The sequence below is a fragment of the Rhinoderma darwinii genome, chromosome 2 (genome assembly GCF_050947455.1).
Source record: "Rhinoderma darwinii isolate aRhiDar2 chromosome 2, aRhiDar2.hap1, whole genome shotgun sequence".
Taxonomy (NCBI): Eukaryota; Metazoa; Chordata; class Amphibia; order Anura; family Rhinodermatidae; genus Rhinoderma; species Rhinoderma darwinii.
Window position 1 is genome coordinate 111841445 of NC_134688.1, and position 23509 is coordinate 111864953.

General features: G+C 42.7%; 1 protein-coding gene across 1 annotated transcript in view; it reads left to right on the plus strand.

The window, feature by feature from the left end:
* ERBB3 (erb-b2 receptor tyrosine kinase 3) overlaps positions 1-23509 on the plus strand; it is an 89035-nt gene that overhangs the window by 29333 nt on the left and 36193 nt on the right. The window contains exons 2-5 of the mRNA XM_075852135.1: positions 8377-8528; positions 13266-13452; positions 15477-15602; positions 22430-22495. Of these exons, the coding sequence (XP_075708250.1) occupies positions 8377-8528; positions 13266-13452; positions 15477-15602; positions 22430-22495 (531 nt within the window). The remainder of the gene's footprint in view (positions 1-8376; positions 8529-13265; positions 13453-15476; positions 15603-22429; positions 22496-23509) is intronic.

Genomic DNA, 23509 nt, shown 5'->3' on the forward strand with positions numbered 1-23509 from the left:
TACGTAGGGATTTATGTACATATTCTTCATTCATGGATGTGCTGCATGTAAACATACACCAAATCTCTGTTTGCAAGATTGGTGCCCACTACCCACTTGACCACTGTTCCTTAGGATTCATGGCTGCTGGGAAGTATGTCATGTGATTGCTCTTATCTCTTCTGAATGGCTGAGAGGGTTCACAGAGGGGTACATATGTATTCTTCGTCCCTCGACAGCAATATGGGCCTTTAGCATTTAGCGAGCCTTATTTCTTTCGCTAGTTGAGCATTGTTAGGACATCTGTAAGATCTAATACAGGTAAAGGAGACTTTTTTAAGTAACAAGTTCCCTTTAAGGGCTATATGGGCTGTTCATTTTATACAGAGAGTTTAGTATGAATAAAACTTTGAGCTTTATGCCAGTATATGGAATACAACCCCCATCATTCGCTATATAAAATTCTGCCGCCGGGGGGGCTTTACAGTCTCTACAAAATGGCAGTAATTTAAAGTATAGTGTGTGAGTATTGACTGTGTGTGTGCTGTACAGACTGAGGCTACGATATGGGTTTTTGTTCAGACTGCTGTTTTTTTTTAATGTGGGCTTTGGGCACAATCTTCATGCCAAGTTGTCATTCAACTTAATCTATTTACACATAGAAAGACATGAGCTCATAGTGAGACATGTTTGTAGGTGCTAATGATTAGCAATGCAGTGGATTTCTGTGGTAGGGTCATTAATGTTTTCCTCTTCCATCTATCTATTAAGATGGCTTCCACCCAGGAGAGTCTGAACACAGACTGCCCTTTGTCATGTGGAGTCCCATTGCTTCAGTTGTGCATTTGGCTACTGTGCAGAGAAATTAATTAGATGGTGAACCACATCCTACACTGCGTGAGTAACACAAAGATGAAGGGTTTAATCTCTCCTGCTGCTTTTTGCCAGTGCTTAGGAGGCCTGGAAAGTAGACAAGGTCTGCTCTGTTTTCCTGTCACCTCCATTGAAGGACAAACAGGGACACTGTACAGACCCATTCCTTATCTGTTGACCCAGCAATGCCACCAAGCCCTTAAAGGGACAGTCATTCAATAAAGGAATGTACCTCAGGGCTTATTGCTTTTGCCTAGAGAAAGCATGAAATAACATGTTAAAACCAATGTATTCGGCACTCTATAGAAATTGGGTATTTTATATATAGCTATGTATACACTATTTGGACAAAAGTATTAGGACACATACACATTACACCTACAGGAGTTTTTACGACATCGCATTATGAATCTAGGCATTAATATGGAGTTGGTCACCCGTTTGCAGCCAAAACAGCTTCCACTCTTCTGGGAAGGCTTTCTACAAGATTTTGGATTGTGTCTGTGGGAATTTTTGCCCATTCATCCAGAAGAGCATTTGTGAGGTCAGACACTGATGTTGGATGAGAGGGCCTGGCTCGTAATCTCTGTTCTATCTCATCCCAAAGGTGTTCAATGGGGTTGAGGTCATGGCTCTGTGTGGGCTAGTCAAGTTCTTCCACACCAAACTCACCCAACCATGACTTTCTGGACCTTGCTTCGTGCACCGGGGCGCAGCCATGCTGGAACAGACAAGGGTCACAACCCCAAACTGTTCCCACAAAGTTGGAAGCAGACCAATTGTCCAAAATTTCTTGGTATCATGAATCATGAAGATTTCCCTTCATTGGAACTAAGGGGTCTATACAAGCCCCTGAAAAATAAACCCATAGCATTATATCTCCTCCACTAATCTTTACAGTTGGTACAACGCAGTCAGGCAGGTAATGTTCTCCTGGCCCACGCCAAAACCAGGCTCGTCCATCAAACTGCCAGATAGAGAAGTGTGGTTCGTTACTCCACAGAACTCGTTTCCACAGCTCCTAAGTCCAGTGGCGGCGCACTTTACACCACTCCATCCGACGCTTGGCATTGTGTTTGGTAATGTAAGGCTTGAATGCAGCTGCTTGGCCATGGAAACCCATGCCATGAAGCGCCCGGCGCACAGTTTTTGTGCTGATGTTAATGTCAGAGAAGGTTTGGAGCTCTGCAGTTATTGTCAGCAGAGCGTTAGTGACTTTTATGTACTTTGCGCCTCAGCACTTGGTGACCCCTTGGTCAGTCACTTTGTGGCTGAGTTGGTGTGGTTCCTAAACGTTTCCACTTCGCAATAATACCACTCACAGTTGATCGTGGAATATCTAGGAGGAAAGAAATCTCACAAACTAACTTGTTACAACGCTGGCATTCTATTATATACCACGCTGGCATTCAGTGAGCTCTTCAGAATGACCCATTCTTTCACAAATGTTTATAAAGGCGACTGCACGGCGGGGTGCTTAATTTTATACACCTGTGGCCATGGGACTGAATGATACCCCTGAATTCAATAATGAGGAGAGGCGTGTTTAAGACCTTCCTCCATATAGTGTATGTTTGGGCCCCTGTCAGTTTTATGTCACATGAGGGCAAAGGATATGTCCTCTTTTACAGTGATACTACATTCAGTGACGCCTAACTGGTATGACAAAGATGCCCAAAAATGACGTTTCTAAGTTGACACTTTAATGTTTAACATGCATTTCCTTTTACATATGTGTGTCCGTGTGCAAACAAGAAATGGACTCCTACCGCAGGTCGCACAGAATACAGAATACTTTGCACAATATACATGTACTATATCAAATTAAATAAACAGGTCTGGTCTAACTGTAAGATCTGTGCAGCCTGCAAATTATCACCGCCAACAAAAAAAAACAATGCACAGAAATACAATCGATAAATATATATATTTTATTAATGTCCATAGACATTCATAGTAAAACAACTATTAGTAAGATAAAATATTGTCGTGCATACATTACCCAGGATCCTGTACTGTACAATCCCACCATAGCTATATAATGATAAGGTGCTACCGTAGTAGTGCAAAGGATGGCTACCTCACTATTAGTTCTATATGTCCAGACATAGCCTCTCAATATACACACATGAGGAAGTCAAAACCATTTAAATTACAGACCAAACAATCCAGGGTTGCGAGAGAAAGCACAACACGTGTTTCGCTTGGCGCTTCTTCCGGGGGCTATACATTATACATGTATGCAAGTTGCTTTCTGCTGAGAGATTTGCAGGGTAATGGCTAGCAGACTGCTTAAAATATTGGTATAAGTGCTGATGTGATGAACTGGAGGGTAGACAAATAATGAGGTAGCCATGTCTGACATTCCAAAACCCATCTGTCTCCTTGCTTGGGTGGAGGATAGTATATTAAGAGACTCCCCCAGCATGCCACTCATTACATCTTCTGAGAGCGATGATAAGAATAATTAATGTATGCAGCACTGAAAAAAAAGGGATATATACAAGTTCAATGTGTATATTAAGTATTAACCATTTAAAAAAATATATCTTTTTTTAAGTCCATGATCTAGTGTTATTGTTTTGTACTGTTATGTATCAAATACATTATTAGGCTATCCCATATTAAAATCATCATGTAAATACATGACTTTAGTTTGGCGCTAGTGCTTAAGCAGAAAAAAGTTATTCGTCCGATTACTAGACTTATTGGTTATATGTCTCCTTGGTTTTCACCAGCATAATATATACATTATTTCCCAGAGTTATTAGCAGAATCCGTATAAATACCAACTTTAAAGGACAACTCTAGTATATAGAATTTTCTATTGTAATGATTAATTAGGAAGTCTTCTATTTAATTATTTGTGCATGTATAAGGTCTGGAAACTTGCTAGCGCTGGGCGCCAACGTTGGCAGGTGACACCGCTTGATCTCTATACCCTTATCGAGATCTAGTAGTGTCACTCAGGAGATAGTGGAGGGAGCAGAGTGAGTAAGACACAGACATCTTGCCCATACTAGTCTATGGAGAGGGGAGGGGGAACAGGAGGAGGCAGAGAGGAGACACAGGCTGTCGGCAAGATTTCTACATCACCCCAGTGCTGGATTCTTAGCTACACTTCTCATTACAGCTTTATAATCTCCTCCATGCTGCTGCAGTCTCTCTCTCTATATATATATATATATATATATATATATATATATATATGCAGAATACAAGTCATATGTTGGCCAGAAATAGTTTTATTTAATATTACAGAAACTACAGAGGTTGTCACCCAGAACTACGAGGAATCTGTCTAGTCATGCAGTAGTATGGGAGCATGGGATGCATCAATGCACAGAGAAATTATTTTGAAGTGAGGATTTCACTCAAACCACTTCAACTAAAATTAGTGCCACTTTTACATCTTACACTAGTGGATTTACACTGCTTTAGGCCTGGTTTACACGAGCGTGTGCGTTTTGCGCTCGCAAAAAACGCGGCATTTGGCGTGCACAAAAGGCACTAAACAGCTCCGTGTGTCATCAGCGTATGATGCGCGGCTGCGAGATTTTCGCGCAGCCGCCATCATTATGACACTCCGTTTGGATGTTTGTAAACAGAAAAGCACGTGGTGCTTTTCTGTTTACATTCAGAGTTTGACAGCTGTTGCGCGAATCACGCTGTTCACACGGAAGTGCTTCCGTGTGACCTGCGTGATTTTCACGCACCCATTGACTTCAATGGGTGCGTGATGCGCGAACAGCGCACAAATATAGGACATGTGAAGTTTTTTTCAGCGGACTCACGCTGAGCAAAACTCACGGACTGTCTGCATGCCCCCATAGACTTACATAGGCACGTACGACACGCGTGAAAAGCACGCGCGTTGCACGGACGTATATCACGCTCGTGTAAACGAGGCCTAAGTGTGTAGACAGTCAGCACCATAAGGGTCAGTTCACACGTAGCATAAACACTAACGGATTTAGTTGCGGAAAATCCGCAGCATAATACAGTAGCAGCAGAGTGGATGAGATTTTGTAATCTCATCCACATGCTGCGGCCAATGTTGAGCGGAAGAAATGCTCAGAAATTGACATACGGTGCATTTTTTTAAACCGTAGCACGTCAATTGCACAAAAACGCAGCTCAGAAAAAAAAATCTTATACTTACTCAGTCTATGTTTCTTCGTCCAGGCCGACCACCTGGGATGATATTCGATCCTGTTTCATCCCATATGACCGGCACAGCCAATCAGAGGCTGCAGCGATCACATGGGATGAAATGTCATCCCAGGGCTGCAGAGCGCCAGGACGTCGGAGGGGCACGTCGCCATGGTAAATATCCTTTTTTTGTTTTTTCTGTGCAGTTTTCTGTAGCGGACATTCCAGCCAGAAAACTGCACTACAATTTGGTTCGGTTTTTCGGCCAGAATTCCCTCCGGCACACAGGGCGGATACGCTGTGTGCTTTTACGCAGCGTATCTGCCCTGTGTGAACATAGCCTAAGTTATTTGTATTAGGCAAAAATCTATGCAAAAAATATTTTGACGCTTTTTTTTCATGTAAATTGTTTTTCTAATGTTTGATTTTTTTACAGTTAACTTTTATTCTTATAATTCGGGCCATATTGTCATCACTAAGTAAAGCAAATATAATCACATACAGGTTGGGCAGGAAGAAGCCCATTTCTCACCTACTTCCGCCCGCAGGCATGGCCATACAGCGCTGATTGATACTCCTCCCTTCACTGACTTACTACTCTGGTAAACTGCCCTACAAAACAGATGCATCCACTTTGTTTGGGCAGAGGGTTCATTATAATGAGAAGAAACTGAATGCTTGGCATGAGTTTCTATTGCCTGCAACTTTTTATAAAGAATTTGAGGCTTAAGTCAAGTGGTGGCTGAAAATATTCTGCCTATCTATCCAGCAGAATGATGACTTGTAATTGAATTTGCACTTTCACAAAAGTCTTTTTATTAAATGTAGTAAGTATGCGAATATGTAATAGTGAAGTAGACGCTGTTATATGTAACTTTGATGGTGGACCACATGACCATAAAAACATGGATCTTTCTGCGAACTGCATGTGTGTTCTCTACATACGAGTACATAGTATGACCAACGCTACATTCAGCAATACTACTAAATATTCTGCATTTTGGAGTTTTAAAAAAATACATTACTGTTTGAATCCAAATCTCCCCCCTTCTCAGACCCTGCCTTTAGTGTTCCCCATCAAATTCCTGCCCGAGGCACAATGGGATGCTGTGTCCAGCTGCAGAGAAGGACACATTGTGTCCGGCACAGAGAGAAGTCATTCTCTCCAGGATGGGCAGAGGCGGGGGCAGCATTGCATGGACGATTGTCAGTGTTCTTGGGTTTGTTTGGATCCTTTCTAATGTCTGACCTTTCCCAGTTCTACGTCTGGAGGGGAAAATCGCCCCTATCTGCCACTGAGCTTCTCTCATATTTTCATTATTAACAACAGTAAAGAAAAAAATTAAGAGTAGACGGGGCTAAATACAATGAACCCATTTCCATAATTAGACTGTGTTCCTGTAGTGTTCAGGATTGTAAAAAATATTTGTGGGTAAAATGGCACATTTGTTTCACTCTATAGACCTGCAGCTGAGAAATTTACTATACACAGCTGTAAAAACACAATATGTCGGAGCCTTTCTATCCTATATTGTCCCAATGTTGTGTGGGAATTGCATAGTGGTACACTTGTCCGCCTTATAAATAATCCTTATCTCTCGGCAGCTCAGATAGTTGGTTAACTTCTAGTTGGTGGGTAGACCGAACTAAAATATATCCCTAACCTGCTTTACAGAGCAATTCTCCAATGTTTTTTTTTTAGACAATTACATGTGCAGTAATTTTAAATTACATTTTAAAGGGGTTATGCAGGGACCAAAAATTATTAGCAGGGAACTGCAGTATGTGAGTACAAGGCTAATATACATTCTGGCCCCCCATCGCACTGGTTATAAGATTTTAATAGATTTTTACTGCGCTGTCGAGGGACCAAAAGTCTAGTGGCACAGTCTTCCTTCATGACGACACGACCCATGGTCATGTGACTGACCCCGCTGTACTCTATGTAACCGCTGCACTACTCCTACTGCTTGTATATCGAGTACAGCAGGGTCGGTCACATGACGATGGGTCGTGTCATCGTGAAGGAAGACTGTGCCACTAGACTTCCGGTCCCCCGACAGTGCTGTAAAATCTATTAAAATCTTATAACCAGCGCGACGGGGGACCGGAATGTATATTAGCAGTTCACTCACATACTGCATACACTGCTAATAATTTTTGGTCCCCACATAACCCCTTTAATATAGAAATGGCTTCCTTTATGAGTTAGTAATTGTGGTGGGAAGTTTTGTATGATCTATTGCCAGATTTATGTGCATCTTTTCTAAGAAATCTGCATTGTGCGGTTCCGCTCTTATTCCTCCTGAAATTGTATGAATTAACAACTGGGTATTTCCATTACCCTTTTAATGAGATGTGTCACTACAGGACCGATTGGACAGTGTCAGACCATGTAGGGACACGCCCATTGGAACAATGGTAACCAGTTGTCAGTTCATTCATACATTTCCAGTAGGAATAACAGAGGAATAGCACAACACAGAGTTCTAGAAAAAGGTGCTCCAGAATTGTATTTTATGGAGATCGCATATTCACTAAAACAGAAATGTCAGGAGAGCGGACTAGTTATCTTTAAATATGGAGAGGTCAAAGGAGATAGGCCAAACAAGTATTCAGTCAACAGCGATCTTATGTGTATGGCCAAGCCAGCCTTTGTAGATCGCCCCGCTCTATTTTTTAAATGTTTATTGCTTTCTCATAGATTGTATTTTTTTCTTTTTACTATGTAGCAGACAGTTATTCACCACATTATAATCACTCCTGCACACTCCAAAGGCTACGTCTATAAAACACTTGTAAAAATTAAGATTATCTTCAAAGTAAAAAATTAACTAATGTCACAATAATTCCAGAAATATTTTAACATAGACTTTAAATGTTGTAACGTTTGTTCCTTGTTGGCGTCATTTGGTATGTTGTAGCTGTGCAAACATCTGTAAAAAGAAGGGTATAATGTATATAATTTATAATGCATACAAATTTGCAGCAACATTTTCTAACTGGTATACAAATAAAACAGATACCAAAATGCAGCATCTCTGCAAATAACCTTCAGACTACAACTTCTGGGTATGTGCGATTATTCATAGAGCGCTGCAATTATTACAGGGCGCTTGTACACGTCTGCCTGGTCCTACCCTTTTTCACCATGAGCAGAATTCACCTGTGTAGGACTCTATTGACTATGGTGGTCCTGCTCTACTGCAGATGGGAAGGGTGCAGGGGGCGAACAAGTGTTGAGCCTTCTGTCCTGGGATGGGGGATGTGGAAGTCAGCACCAGAAAGTGGCATTATTCTGTTGGTCCCCCTGTATTCTATGTACACATTAGCCCAAGTGCATTGTCTTATTTTACCTCATTTTTTTAACAGTCTGCACTGGCACAGTGAATGGACTCAGTGTAACTGGCGAGGCCGAGTACCAGCATCAGACCTTAAAGAACACATACAACAACTGCCATATTGTGATGGGAAATTTGGAGATTGTGCTTGTTGAGAACAATAAAGATTTATCCTTCTTAAAGGTAATATACACCACAGGTGATCATGGGAGACTTAAATATATATACCAATGTTTTCTTTTCAAGTTGTTCTTATGCAATGGGTAATCGGTAAGCATGCTGAAATAACACATATCTAGTGATATTCACTGAGCACCTGTATCACAGATGTCATTTTCATGTTAGCAAATGGTGTGAAATGTTATTGAGTTCGATGTTTCTGTCATTGGAATGTGGCTCCAGCCTGTCCTGTTTAACCAGCCTTTTCGCCTGAATATTGCACAACTGGTTTCCCCTCCCTGATCTGCCTACACAGTTTAGGAGGTAAAGTACTGCTATCATTGGGAGAGGCTTCCTGCTGCATCAAGTGAACATGGCCAACCTTGTCCTACACAGAAAGACTGCATTCCAGGTGTTTAACAGCTGTTCATCTGCTAATAATGCATACTTGCCAACTGTCCCAAATTTGCCGGGACTATCCCTAATATACAGAGACAGTCCCGGCAACCGCTACATTCAATTGCATCTGCCTCCTCAGGACGCAGATGCAATTGAATACTATGGCTGAGCAGGAAACTATCTGCTTCCTGCTCTGCCATTCACTCCTCCTGGAACGAAATCCCCGGCCAAAGCGTTGCTGACGCCCTGGCCGGGGATTCCGTGCAGGGGGTGCCACTGATGTCACTGCCCTTATATGGACAGTGAAATCAGGGCTCTCTCTATGAGCGGAATTCCCGGCCAGGGCATCAGCAACGCTTTGGCCTGGGATTACGGCACTCCAGGAGTAGCCCATGACTTCACTGTCCAAGATAAGGGCAGTTACGTCAGTGGTGCCTCCTGCAGCTGAATCACCGGCCAGAGCATTGCCGTTGCCTGGCCGGGGATTCCGCTCATAGAGGGAGCCACTGACGACGGCACTGTCCATTTGTGAATAATGAAGTCAGTGGCTCCTCCTGGAGCACTGGAATCCCCAGCCAAAGCGTTGCTGACGCTTGGCCAGGGATTCCGCTCATAGAATGAGCCCATGATTTCACTGTCCTTATAAGGGCAGTGACGTCAACGGCACCTCCTGCAGCAGAATCCCCAGCCAGAGCATTGCCGACGCCTGGCCAGGGATTCCGCTTATAGAGGGAGCCCCAATGGCTATATCTACAGGGACACGGGGGGGCTATCTACAGGGGGAGTATGTGGCACTAGCTACAGTGGGCGTATGTGGCGCTGTATACAGTGGGCGTATGTGGCACTATCTACAGTGGGAGTATGTGGCACTATCTAGAGGGGGAGTATGTGGAACTTTCTACAGAGGGAGTATGTGGCACTATCTACAGGGGGAGTACATGGCACTATCTACAGCGGGAGTACGTGGCACTATCTACAGCGGGAGTACGTGGCACTATCTACAGGGGAAGTACGTGGCATTATCTACGGGGGAGTACGTGGCACTATCTACAGGGGAATTACGTGGCACTATCTACAGGGTGGCTGTGTGTGGCATCATCTACAGGGGGCTGTGTGTGGCATCATCTACTGGGGGGCTGTGTGTGGCATCTACAGGGGGCTGTGTGTGGCATCATCTACAGGGGGCTGTGTGTGGCATCATCTACAGGGGGTCTGTGTGGCATCATCTACAGGGGGTCTGTGTGGCATCATCTACAGGGGGTCTGTGTGGCATCATCTACAGGGGGTGTGTGTGGCATAATCTACAGGGGGTGTGTGGCATCATATATGGGGGTGGCATTATCTACAGGGGGTCTGTGTGGCATCATCTATAGGGGGCTGTGTGGCATCATCTACAGGGAGCAGTGTGTGGCAATATCTACTGGGGGCATTATGGTATTATCTACAGAGGGCACTGTGGTACTATCTACCGGGTGGTCATTTGGAACTATCTACAGGGGGCACTGTGGCATCATCCACAGTGAGCAGTGTGTGCCAATATCTAATGGGGGCAGTGTGGAGCACCATCTACAAGGGGCACTGAGTGCGGCACTATCTACGCTGGTTTTTACACTGCCATTAGTTTTCAGCACATATCGCCTAGCCTTAGTGATAAAGTGAGACATCACCTGCTTGTAAACAACCAGAGACATACCAGCCAACATATTAGTTGTCAGCCAAACTACTGCAAAAACTTTGTTCGTATTTTTTTGTATGCAGAAATTCTGAAAAGCCACGCCAATTAGCTGCACCCACCAGGTAAATCACGCCCCCACAAGACACACCCACCAAAGGAGCCACACCCTAAGTGTCCCTGGAATTCAAAAATTTTGGCACCTATGATAATGTAATATTTTCATCCTCATTTCTTATTTGCGCAGTTAATGTATGGTAAGGAGTTTAATGCACCGATTGCTATTGTGGCGTTAAAAGGGGTATTTACCATGAAAAGACATTTAGGAAATGCCATAAATGTCTGATCAGTAGGGGTCTAAACGCTGGGGCTCACATAGATTACAAGAAAGGGAGTCCAGTGTCCCATTAGAACCCCCCTTCAGAGGGGGCGAGAAGTGAGGAGGATCTGCCACACAGGCACCACTGATAGATATCCCATGAATATACCATAAAATGTCTTTTGTCAGAGTACCCCTTTTAAATGCTGGTGTTTCACAATTCTACCCCGTTAAAAAAAAAGAACTGAATGTCATGAAACTGCAACTGGATTGTGACTGGCAGAACAATGTGAATAGCAGTGAAAAGTAAAAAAAATAATGGATTTATGGTCTCATCTGCTAGGAATAAGATGGCGGCTAGCGAAGATGAGCAGTAATATGACTCTGTGTTCCCCTGCTGAAGTTCCTCAAGGTGGAAGTTTTTTGTGTCTGTAGGAAAGGAGGAGTTTACACACTGTTTTTTTTGTCAGGCAGAAAAAAAATCTGCCTCAAAATTCCTTCAGATTTTGAATTGCTAGCGTTTTTTGACGCTTCTTTCTCATGTTTTTTTAGGTTGTTTTTTTTAGCCGTTAAAATTAAATGCGAAAACCACGGGCGGAAACAGCCATAAAAAAAACACTGAAAAGTAGATCAGGGGCGGAAACCGCTCGAAGAAAGAGCATGCTGCTTTTTTTTTTTACCACGAGCGGCCAAAAACCGACCCAGGAAAAAGAAAGGCTGGGTTCACACGAGCACATTAACGTCCGTAATGGACGGACGTATTTCGGCCGGAAGTCCCGGACCGAACTCAGTGCAGGGAGCCGGGCTCCTAGCATCATAGTTATGTACGATGCTAGGAGTCCCTGCCTCTCTGCAGGACAACTGTCCCGTACTGTAATCATGTTTTCAGTACGGGACAGTAGTTCCACGGAGAGGCAGGGACTACTAGCGTCGTACATAACTATGATGCTAGGAGCCCGGCTCACGGCACTGAGTTCGGTCCGGGACTTCCGGCCGAAATACGTCCGTCCATTACGGACGTTAATGTGCTCGTGTGAACCCAGCCAAAGCCTTTTGCCTCCGGTTGAAATCAATGGGGAGGGAGATTTAGGGCGTTTCTTGAAGCTGATTCCACACGGTTTCTGCGTCAAAATCAGTGCCAAAAAGTGCTGTGTGAACTACTCTTTAAAGGGAATGTGTCGCTAGAAATGTTTTATTTATTTTTTTAGTTAAAACAATGTGTAATCAGTTATATACTAATTGTTTTAAGTCAGAAAATATTATAAATTAGATTCTAATTTATAAAATTTCCATGTGCTGGCCACTAGAGGGAGCAGTTCCCAAAATTGCAGCATGGTCACTGTGGTAAAGCAACCTCATTGCTTTATGCTGCAAATTTGGGGTGGACACACTCTCCTCTAGTGTCCTCACACAAACCCCCCTCCCTTCTTCTGGCTAGTGCCAGGCGGGGGAGGGGTTTGAATGTCTTCAAACCGCCTACACTGTGTGCCGCCATTTTCTGAGCGACTGCACAGTGGTAGGAGGTTCTACAGCAAGCAGACCACTAACAAATTACCTGCTGCTGCCGCCGCCTTTGCTCGTCTAGCAAGTTCTTGCCGCCTACGCTCCTCTTCCTTGTGCCTTCGCTTCATTGAACATATGGCTGGAAGCCTCGGCCAGAAGTCGTCATCTTACTCTCCGGCAGCGGCTTCCGTTCCACATGAAAATGGCGCCGGATTTCGCTCTACAATCGAGCTTCGTTCTGGTCTGTGTGGGAACTGCGCATGCGCAGTTCACACACAGACGGCGCACGCTCCTGAGAATGGAACGGCTCCCGTTCACATTCTCTATGGGGTTGTATGTGCTGTGTAGCATCTTAGTATGTGTCGTTAATCGACACATACAGAGATGAAAACAAAATGGCAGCCCCCATAGAGAAGTAAAAGTATGAATACATTAAAAAAGTGACACATAAATAAATAAAACTTTTGTTTACATTATATAAAAAGCAATATAATTACAAAAAAAAAAACATGACACCTTCCCTTTAAAGTAACTCTAACAGAAGTTGTATCCTGGATCTACTTTATTTAACGTTCCCTGTGAGCACATTAGATATTCCTAATTATAATACCACAGCTCTTATGGATTAAATGCAAGGCGCGTACCAGCAGACCCCCCCTCCCCCTCCTTACATGCTTACTTGCCTTTTCTGTTAATGTTAACAATCCATAAAGCCTACCTTGTAATAACGGAAAATAAGAAAACATTTCTCACCGGTAACCTTATGATTCTTTGATTGTTTTCCTGAACATAATGGCTGTTGTTTAATTATAAGAAATTATACTGGGAATAGATGGAAGTAACATGTATTTCTCTGCTTTACTTTCAGTCCATACGTGAAGTGACAGGATACGTTCTGATTGCCTTGAATATTTTTACCTATTTGCCACTAGACAACCTTCGTGTCATTCGTGGACAGAGTCTTTATGAAGACAAGTACTCACTTTACATGATACTTAATAACCAAGTTAATGGCACTCGTGGTATCCAGAAGCTCAGCTTCTACCATCTTACGGGTAAGGCAAGATGACCTATACATTTCTGCATGTAGAATGGGGTCCATGAATAGCAGACATGTGATGATTGACGCAATAGCTGGCGTACAGAGTTTAAGGGTATATTCACTCACAACAGATTTGTTGCAGAAGTTTCTGCAACTGTCTCATATATCTGAATGAGGCCTGCAGAAATCCATGCGTATGTTACAGAAATAACTCTTTTCAGATGTATTGAACTCCGTTCACAGACATTTCTGCAACAAATCTGTGGACTAAGGACAGAACCCAAAATTAAAATAAAGTTAAAGTCGTAAAAGGGTCTGTCATCATCCGCTAACCTTTCTGTAGATGGCACACTAGTAAATAAACTAAAAAATAAGTGAAAGCGTGTGATAAGGATCACCAACCTAATAGTGTATCACTTGTCATCCAAGTACAGGATAAGAAACCATGCTCTGTTTTGTTTGTTTTCCAGAAACAGCGCCACTCTTATTCATGGGCTGTGCCTGGTATTGCAGCTCAGTTCGATACACTTGGGATGAGCTGCAATACCAAACGTAGCCCATAAAGAAGAGTGGCACTGTTTCTGAAATAAAAGCAAAGTAGACCCTTTTTTGTCATCTTGGATAACTCTGTTATATATCATTCTATGTAAATGTACTACTTTTCATATATAGCCCTTGAACTTTTTTAAGAAAGTGTTTCACACAAACTTTAAATAGACGTTATACTTTAATGCTAAGATGTCCATTCCATCACTCTCTCATGCCAGTTCCATATGGACCACAAAGTCATATTCTGTGGGATTTCTTAGGCGTCTCTCACGCATTCAATATGCATTGAAGAGTGGGAAATGCTCACCCTATGCAGTACAATAAAGCTCTACTGATCTCCATCCAAAGCTAGAGTTGGATATAGCCTTTTCTTTTTAGACTGTCGTTTCATTGAGAGCCTCTCCATCCATCTATCATTCTGTCAATTAGAGCTTGGGAGAATTAAAAGAATTAATTTAACTATTATGATTTTTGGGGGAGAAAAAAAACAATTGTTCTAAAAAAAAAGTACGTTCTTAGAACAGAGTCTCATTGAGAGGACAAACTGACTTGCCCAGTGGGGAGAGTTTCCTGCAATAACCTCTGTCATTGGCGATCAAGTTCTACAGCTACCCTTCATTGGGACATGGGACCAGTCTTATTAGGCCACGTTCAGACGTGGCAGAATTTTTCCGCTGAAAATGTTGCTGCAGACTCCTTTGCAGCAACATTTTCATATTTGACAGGTAATTCAGACGTTGTGGATATCACAGCAGACTCTCTTGCAATGCAAATGCTGAAATCCGCAGTGAAATTCCGCTTCTTCCCCGCAACATAATGAGCATGCTGCGGAGGGAAAAATGTGCACCGCAGCCTAAATTCTGCAGTTATTTTCCGCAACGTCTGACCTAAGTTACCTAAAAATGTATAGAAACAAAATGTAAAAAACGGCTGCGGCAGAATTCCACTGCGGACTGTCCACAGCGGAATTCAACAGCAAATCCGCCATGTGTGAACGTGCTCTTTGTCACACAAGCTGTACACCTCTATTGTTGACCCCTCTATATACTGCCTACTCCTTCCCGGATGAAAAACACCCTTACGGACTTTAGTCCCTTGTTTTGGTATTCATTGCTTTACTACTAGTGGAGCTGTGCCAACGCTATTGTGTTTTCCTCTCAACCAGACAAACAGATAAAATAAGAACATGTCTCTATCTCAGGATAAGCGCACTGGTTATACAGGTTTGAAACTTTAGCAAACAAAACCTGTTCACAAAAGAGCGTACATTTTTCCCATATGAACAAAACACATTACTTCTGTGTACAGGATCGTGGATACCGACTATCTGAATGTATACCTGTCCTTTGCACGCTCTGCCGTACACCACTTTGTTGGTTAAGTGAACCGAATATTGGTGTAGGTCACAAAATGGCAACCTTTTACGTTATTTTCTTTAGGCAACCAATTTCATTTCGTTGTTTTTTTTCCTTTTGTGTTGGTTTTCAGAGATTTTAGCTGGAGGTGTTCATATAACTAAGAATGAGCAACTGTGTTACACTGATTCCATTGACTGGAAAGACATCATACGGGATCCAAATGCTCAAGTTGAAATGAGTGACAATGCGGTAAACTGTAAGTCCTGTCTGATACTATTATTCTAGAAATATATAAAATGGGCAGAAGAATAGATCCTGGAACAAGAACATATAATGAAGTGGATCCCACAAGCTTTTCTTGCCATATAGTAGAAGTGGAAATACCTAAAATTGACATGTCTCAATGATACACATGGGGGCAGATTTACTATCGGTGCTTCGCTAGTATCCTGGCCTAAGTTGCACCTTCTTTTTGGCGCAAATCATTTTAGACTAGTTTATCAATGAAATGCGCCAAAAAAAACTGATCCTTGCAACTCGCCCGACAAGGGGGCGTGACTTAGCGGGAAAGGGCTATGGCTTAAAATGGGCCAACATTTTGGCGCAAAAAGGTGGTAAGTAAGACAACCAACAGGTGGTATAAAGTTAGACAAAAGTAACTAAACGTGCACCAAATTTATGTTCCAGCATGAGCCACTGTGATAAATTTGGCACATCTAGTCTAATTCATAGCTGTCTAAATTTAAGATGGTATTAGTAAATCTGCCACCTTGTGCCCTTTTTTCATCATTAAACTCAATTGTACGGTTTAGGGAAATGGGCTGATTCTATAGAAGTCAACAGAAGTGAAATAGAACTGGTTTTACTTTTCTTACATCTTTCTTTTACATCTGCCTTCAGTTTTGCCTGGAACCTTAATTATTTCATAGTATAGGTAAAAAGAAAAACCTCTGCGGGCTGTTAGGGATCTGCCAGGTACTACGTCTAGGCATACTCCTGGGATTAATCAATCCACACCTGAGGCCAGACCTGTTCGACTGACACCCTCTCCCACCAACCAGGGTGGCAGGCTCAGGAGTGGGAGAGCCTATCGCGGCCTGGTCAGTCGGAGTTATCTCCGCCCCCTGTCCTTTATTACCTGCCCTGTTCTCCTCCTCAGTGCTTGTAATTCTTTTGGATTCCTGGCCCCACTGCTGCTTGCTCCAGCCTGCTTCTGCCGTGCTTCTGCCTTGCTGCTGTTCTGCTTAACCTGCTTTGCTTTGCCTCCGGCTTGCTTCCTCCTCCGTGCTCTCTTGGGTATACTCCACCTTGTCCTGGTCCTGACTACTCATTCACCGCTCCGTTTCCTCGCGGCGTTCCGTGGGCTACTGCCCCTTCCCTTGCGTGTTCCCTGTTTGTTTTCCCGTGCACTTAGACAGCGTAGGGACCGCCGCCCAGTTGTACCCCGTCGCCTAGGGCGGGTCGTTGCAAGTAGGCAGGGACAGGGCGGTGGGTAGATTAGGGCTCACTTTCCCTTCACCTCCTTCCTGCCATTACACGGGCACAGCCTTCTAGGACAGTGAAGATGTACCCACACACCGATCTTCAATAAATCAATTCCTTTTATTTGGTCTAAAATATAATTTAATACGTTACTCATTGTCAGAGAGTGAGACAGTAGTTTCATAGAAATCAGTAAGGGGAAGGTCCAAGAAGCGGCATTGATGCGGTTGCGATGCGTCTGGCAGCTGCGCCGGAACCTTGTTTGTGTAGCTGTCGAGTTGCTAGTTAATGGTCGCGCATTGATGGGGGCAAAACAGCTTTTAGCTGCAAAATTGTGAGACCATAAAGGGTGTATTTATTAATTCCTGCACAATTTTTCAAGTAAACAGCTGTTTTACCTGCAACAATGCGCGGTCATTCACAATCTATTCACAATCTGCCCCGAACAGGGTGCGGCCACGTCAATGCCACTCCGTATAAGTCATATATTCATCATATTGAAATGAGGTCGAGGTTTATCCAAACTGCCAACGAGTACATTTTTCATGATTTCTCTAGAAAATAGGGTATAATGGAGAGCAATGCTTTTAGGATGAGTGCACGGGTTGCTGACCACAGTTGCAGCCGTTTGAATGTAAATTGCAACCGTTCAGAGCAGTTTCTACACAACACTGAGCCTGTTGCTATGTATCCCTGAAGTGTCCGCATCCAGTGCTCTTTAGAACTTGGCAGTCTTACTTGGACCAAGTCCATATGTCTTATCAATAAGATTAAAATTGGCCGGGTAAAGATTTCGATAGAGAAACGTGCAAATCTTCATATGCAGGGCTATGCGTCAAGGGAAATCACCTCCGCCCTATGTTACTGATTTATACAAAAGCTGTATTTGGTTTCCATGTCAGGTACCTGGGCAAATGTGTATGAAACTCTACACTTTCTCATATCTACACACCTCTGTTTACTTTCTTTATAACAGAGCTCAACTTTGGAGCTACATTGCACAAATGAATAACAGGTCTCTGAAATCCTATTTCACAGACGTACGTTTTATAAGTCATTAGCCTTGATCGATAGACTTTATATTCCCCCCTCCTTCCCGGATCAGCCACGACTCCACTCTACTACATCAGTCTGTAGGCTGCTGCTTGTGACGTGATAACTACAAACTCTTCTGTAGTCCGCTAGCCCTGTAGTCGCAGTCTCGAAGAGACATTTCCATGTGAAACATCAAAACCAAAACATGAAAATGGACATACAAAAGCCACCAAATTGTTAGATATTTATATAGGTTGTCCAAAGAGAAATATATATGGAAGAGATTCATGGGATTGAAGAAAATGAGTTTGGAAATATATACGTTATTGACCTGTGATATTCTCTGAACACCTCTTCGTGTTCCTGTATTTTCATTTATGTTATTCTATGCTAAGTCAAGCCATTTAGTAAGAACACAATATACAAGGGTATTCATTATCATTGTATGAACATGCAATACCATTACTACAAAGCACTGACCTCATTCACAATGACCTGGAGCATCGGGCTACTGTAAGTATATAGGAAACCGGAAAGAGTCTGACACTAAGAGACCATGTACAATATGACAGGTATCAGCACCATAACTATTGTCACAACGGTAACACTATCATTTACTACTTCCTCGACATGATGGATGGCTCCTGTCCTACCATCCTGTAAAACACTGCGACACAATCCATTGTATTCACTTTTAGGATTTATAAACATACGTAAGAAGTAGTCTCAGGCTAAACGATTTTAGCGCAATCAGAATATGTCCGATCTTACACAATAAAATTTAGAAGTTGAAGGAAGTTTTCTATTTTTTTATTAAATTAGAATTTGATGAAAAAAGATATTTCCTTTATCATTTTCTTCTCTTCAGGATCCATTTCTGTATATAACTAACAAAAATTGCATTCAGAACTGCGCTGTGTGAACAAGGCCTTTCGGTGCATGTACATTTCTCCTTAGGCTTCATTCACATCTGCGTCAGGGTTACGTTCTGGCGTTCCGTCGGATCTTCTCGTCAGAACGGAACCTTGACAAACAAATGGAAACCGTAGGTTCCGTCGTTTTGACACAATTAATATCGTAGTCCACTGCGCTATTCATTCCGTCGAAACGACAGAACCCTTGCACAATGGAGACAAGCGGAAACCATTTGCACCGGATCCGTCACCATTAAAATCAATGGTGATGCAAACGGAAACCTATGGTTGCCGTTTGTTTGAGTCAGGGTTCCGTTCTGATGGAAAGCTCCGATGGAACGCCAGAACGGAGCCCTGACGCAGATGTGAACGAAGCCTTATTCTGACAGTCTAGTTTGTTTAATTTCCATTTATTTTATCTTTGTATGTCTTTTTTCAATCTATTGTGAAAACCTGGGAATGTAACGTTCAGATTAACCACTTCAGTGACTGCCTGTCCTGGAATGCTCCAAAAGTTTCATAATCTTAAGTGTTTGCAATGGCTTAGTACATTGTTCACTATAGAGCCCACATAAGCATTTCATGATATATACTGAAACCACTGTATGCAGCTTATGCTGTAGTTAACCCCATCCCATAGTTTATTATTTTGTTGCATCTTTCTTTTCTTTCTTTTTTTTGCTAGTGTTCAGGATAAGGTGTCACTATTAATTTATGTATGTTATGTGTAACTCCCCACATATATTACTGTGGTGACAATCACAAACCCGTTTCAGGTGCCGTACAGTTCAGCTCTACAAACCCTTTTAACAAATATTAGCTCATGCCACCATGGTGCCAAGATAAACCCTGCTTTGGCAAAACTTCTGCCATGCTTATCCTGTTTCTAAAGACCAGTCGTACTTCTGCTTTAATATAAACACTTTACAAAACGCACAAGAATCATTTTTATTATTAAAACTCCGTAATGACCCTAAAGAAAAGTGGCTGACAGCAGCTGGTTAGTGTCGTACTGCAATGTCACAATTTCATTTTGCTCGTACATATAATAGGTGCGCAGCCTAGAAAAATTCTAGGGACATCCCAAAATGTGTAACATTTGTTGCTGTACATTACTCCAGGCCAGTTGATCTATCAGATGTTTCTTGTAGCAGATATCCTAGAACAAGTATGTCATTTCATTGACTGGAGTGAGCTACACATGACTGCTTGACCTGTTTTATTGGTGCCGAGAGACAAAGGGTCTCCTTTTATAAAAGTTGTAAGGGAAGGTTCACATTCGGCAGATTTGTTGCAAAAATATCTGCGACTATCCCAAATTTGGGTTTGTAGATATTCATGTACATGCTGCAGAAACAATCCCATTCAAATGTATGGAATCGCTGAAATTTGGCCGTGTTCCCACCGTGCAGATTTGCTGCAGATTTTGCATGTATTTTTTAAGCCAAAAGCAGGAACGGAACCTAAAAAGAAGAAATATATAAAGGAAAGCTTTATAAGTCTGTTCTCCTGAATCCAATGCTGGTTTTTACTTAAAATGTTACTAAACGTTCGACAAACATCTGACATGTCATAGTGACATGTCAGAAGTGAGCACTGAGACCCCCACCAATCGCTAAAACGAAAAAAGCAGCAGAAGCGCTCGTGTGAGCGCTCAGCCGCTTCTTTTCTGTTTGGCTTTTTCCGTAAAGCCGATGTATCTAAGTACAGGCTTATAGACTTTCTATTGAGCCCGTACTCCGATACATCGGCTTTATGGAAAAAGCCAAACAGAAATGTAGCGGCTGAGCGCTCACACGAGGGCTTCTGCTGCTTTTTTCATTTTAGCGATTGGTGGGGGTCTTAGTGCCCGGACCTCCACCAATCAAAACTTCTGACATGTCACTATGACGTGTCAGAAGTTTGTCGAACGATTAGTTACACTATAAGAAATGATTGCCAAATCGGCACTGTGGGATTATACCCTAAGGCCAGGTTACCACGGGTCAGATACACTGCGTAAAAACTGCGCAGCGTATCTGACTTGGAACCCGCAGCACCTTCTGTTTGAAAAATCGCACCACATTGTGATGCGGTTTTTCTAACAGAGTTTCGCTGCAGAAAAAAAACAAACAATCATACCCCCCTCTCTCTTCTCTGCGCCTAGTCTAGCCTTCCTGGATGACATTGCAGGCCATGTGACGCTGCAGTTTGTGATTGGCTGCAGCGGTCACATCTGATGCAACGTTATCTCAGGGGACCGAACTGCAGGAAGACAGATTAAGTTCTGGGTAAGTATGATTTATTTATTTTTTCCTGAGTTGCGATTTTTGCGGCGGAATCGATGTGAATCCGCAGCAAAAGTCGCAACACTTGGCTTTCTGTTGCGGGTTTTGCATCCCCATTGAATTCAATGGGGAAAACTTGCAACAGAAAAGCAACTAAAACGCAGCATAAATTTACATGCTTCAAAAATTGACAATTCAAATTCCGCACCACAGGTCAATTTTTTTTTTCTCCGCAGCACGGTCATGAGATTTTATTCATCTCATCCACTTTGGTACCACTATAAATGCTGCGGAAATTCCACAGCGTTTACGATACGTGGGAACCCGGCCTAGCAGTCGCCTTGAAAACAGCTCCGCATTTTAGTTTGCCGTGTGAACATAGCCTGACACTGACTGCATAAGCAACACGAACCTCCACTGCTGCTAAATGGATAGGCTGTTGCTAACTGGTATCTTACACTGGGGGGAAGACTTCAATATCATTGGGACATTAGTAATATTTTAAGCAACATTCAATCATCTGAGAATGTTTATAAACTTTCAGGAAGTGCAATATTTCACATGCATCTTGGTAGGGTTTTATAACTAGATTATATTTATTTGACTGTTTAATGCCCCTATTTTTTTGACCAATCACTTGGTTTTGAAATAGAAGAAAGACGTATTTACTAATTTATAAGTAATCTCTAGTAACCAATCAGTATTTATGTTGAGTCTAATGCAAAGACACTAAGAGCCTCTTGTATCAAAGCTTTGTTAGAGATAAAAAAAAAGTGCCATTGTTGACCATAGCAGTTAATCCGAGTTCATGTGTGAAACCTGATCTTGTATATACATAGGGTTTTATGTATCAAAGTTGTATCAGTAAGGCCCCATGCAAAGGGCCGTGCCCGTAATCACTGGCCGCGATTGCGGGCACGGCCGGCCGTGGACAGCCGCCCGCATGTACAAAGTATGGGAACACGGACCGTAAAAAGCAAAAGATAGGACATGTCCGCTCTTTTTGCGGTACACTTCTATGGCCCGGACACCTGCCCGTAACTAAACGGGAAGGTGTCCGTGATCAATAGAAGTGAATGCATCTGTAATTGGGGATCGTAATTGCGGTCCGCAATTACAGATGATTTTTACGGTCGTGTGCACGGGGGCCTTATAAGAAAAGGGTCCATAGCAACCAGAGTTCCATATTTTCAAAGCAGTACAAAGTAGAAAAAAAAGAGGCTGAACCCTTTTGGAGACCCCTTTTTCTCCTGAGATGAGTGTGATACATAAAGCCCTAAAAGCAGATCAATGGTTAGCAATTGTTTTTATAAGGAATCCATATATGTTATGTGTACAAATACCAGTTTATCCCTCATGTATAGATCCTTTCTTGTCTGCTGCAGGTAAACCTTGTCATCCGTCTTGTAACGGGATGTGTTGGGGACCAGGAGAAGACGACTGTCAAAAATGTGAGTGTTTTCTTATTCGCTGTTGTCAGTGTTCAGATGGCTGCAATAATATTCACTATTTCTCTAAAAAATATTAGCAGATTCATAAAAAATCTATCTATCTCCATAAAGACATCCTTATGTTCTTACAGTTGTGTAAGTCAAGGTTATCCTCACAGAGGTAGCTTCATTTTTGTGTTGACATCATTGAGGAATTAGCTGTCAGAATCACGTCATGACCAAATTGCTACTTTCAATATTTGCAAGTCAAATTTTCATTGTAACATGGGGGCCTAAAATTAAAAAATACATGACACTTATGTCACACAGTGGTGCCCACACAGTAGAAGTAAGCGGTAAACTGTCCCCACAGTATTATCTCATAGTGCCCACATAGTAGTACTACACTGTATATACACAGTCGAGTCACATTATTATGAAAACCAGCTAATATCCAGAGTAACCGCCGTGTGTAGCACGGACAGCAGCTAGACGGGCTGGGAGTTACTTAATAAGGTGCTGGTAGGTGGTCCTAGGTATCTGGCGCCATGCTGACTGCAGTGCATCTCACATTTGCTGGAGGGTGCGTGAGGGAGGATCAATAGAGTGAACAAGACGATCGAGGTGGTCCCACAGATGCGCAATTGGGTTCAAATTATGGGGCCAGGGAAGTACTTGGAAGCCTTGGTCGTGCTCTTCCAATCACTGTCGAACAATTCTAGCCGTGTGATATGTCGCATTGTCTTGCTGGAAGTTTCCATCTGCCCCAGGGAAGACAAACATCATGTATGGGTGAACGTGATCTGCAACGATGGATTCATACCCAAATCGGTTCAGAATGGCTTCCACGTGGATGAGTGGGCCCAGAGAATGCCATGAAAAAAATCCCCAGACCATAACGCTGCCTCCATCAGCTTGTATTCTTCCAGCAATGGTTGCAGGGTGTTTGATCTCTGATGTTTCTCGCCAACGTCCATCCGTTCAATGAAGGGGAAGACGTGACTCATCGGAGAATGCAACCCTTTGCCAACCATC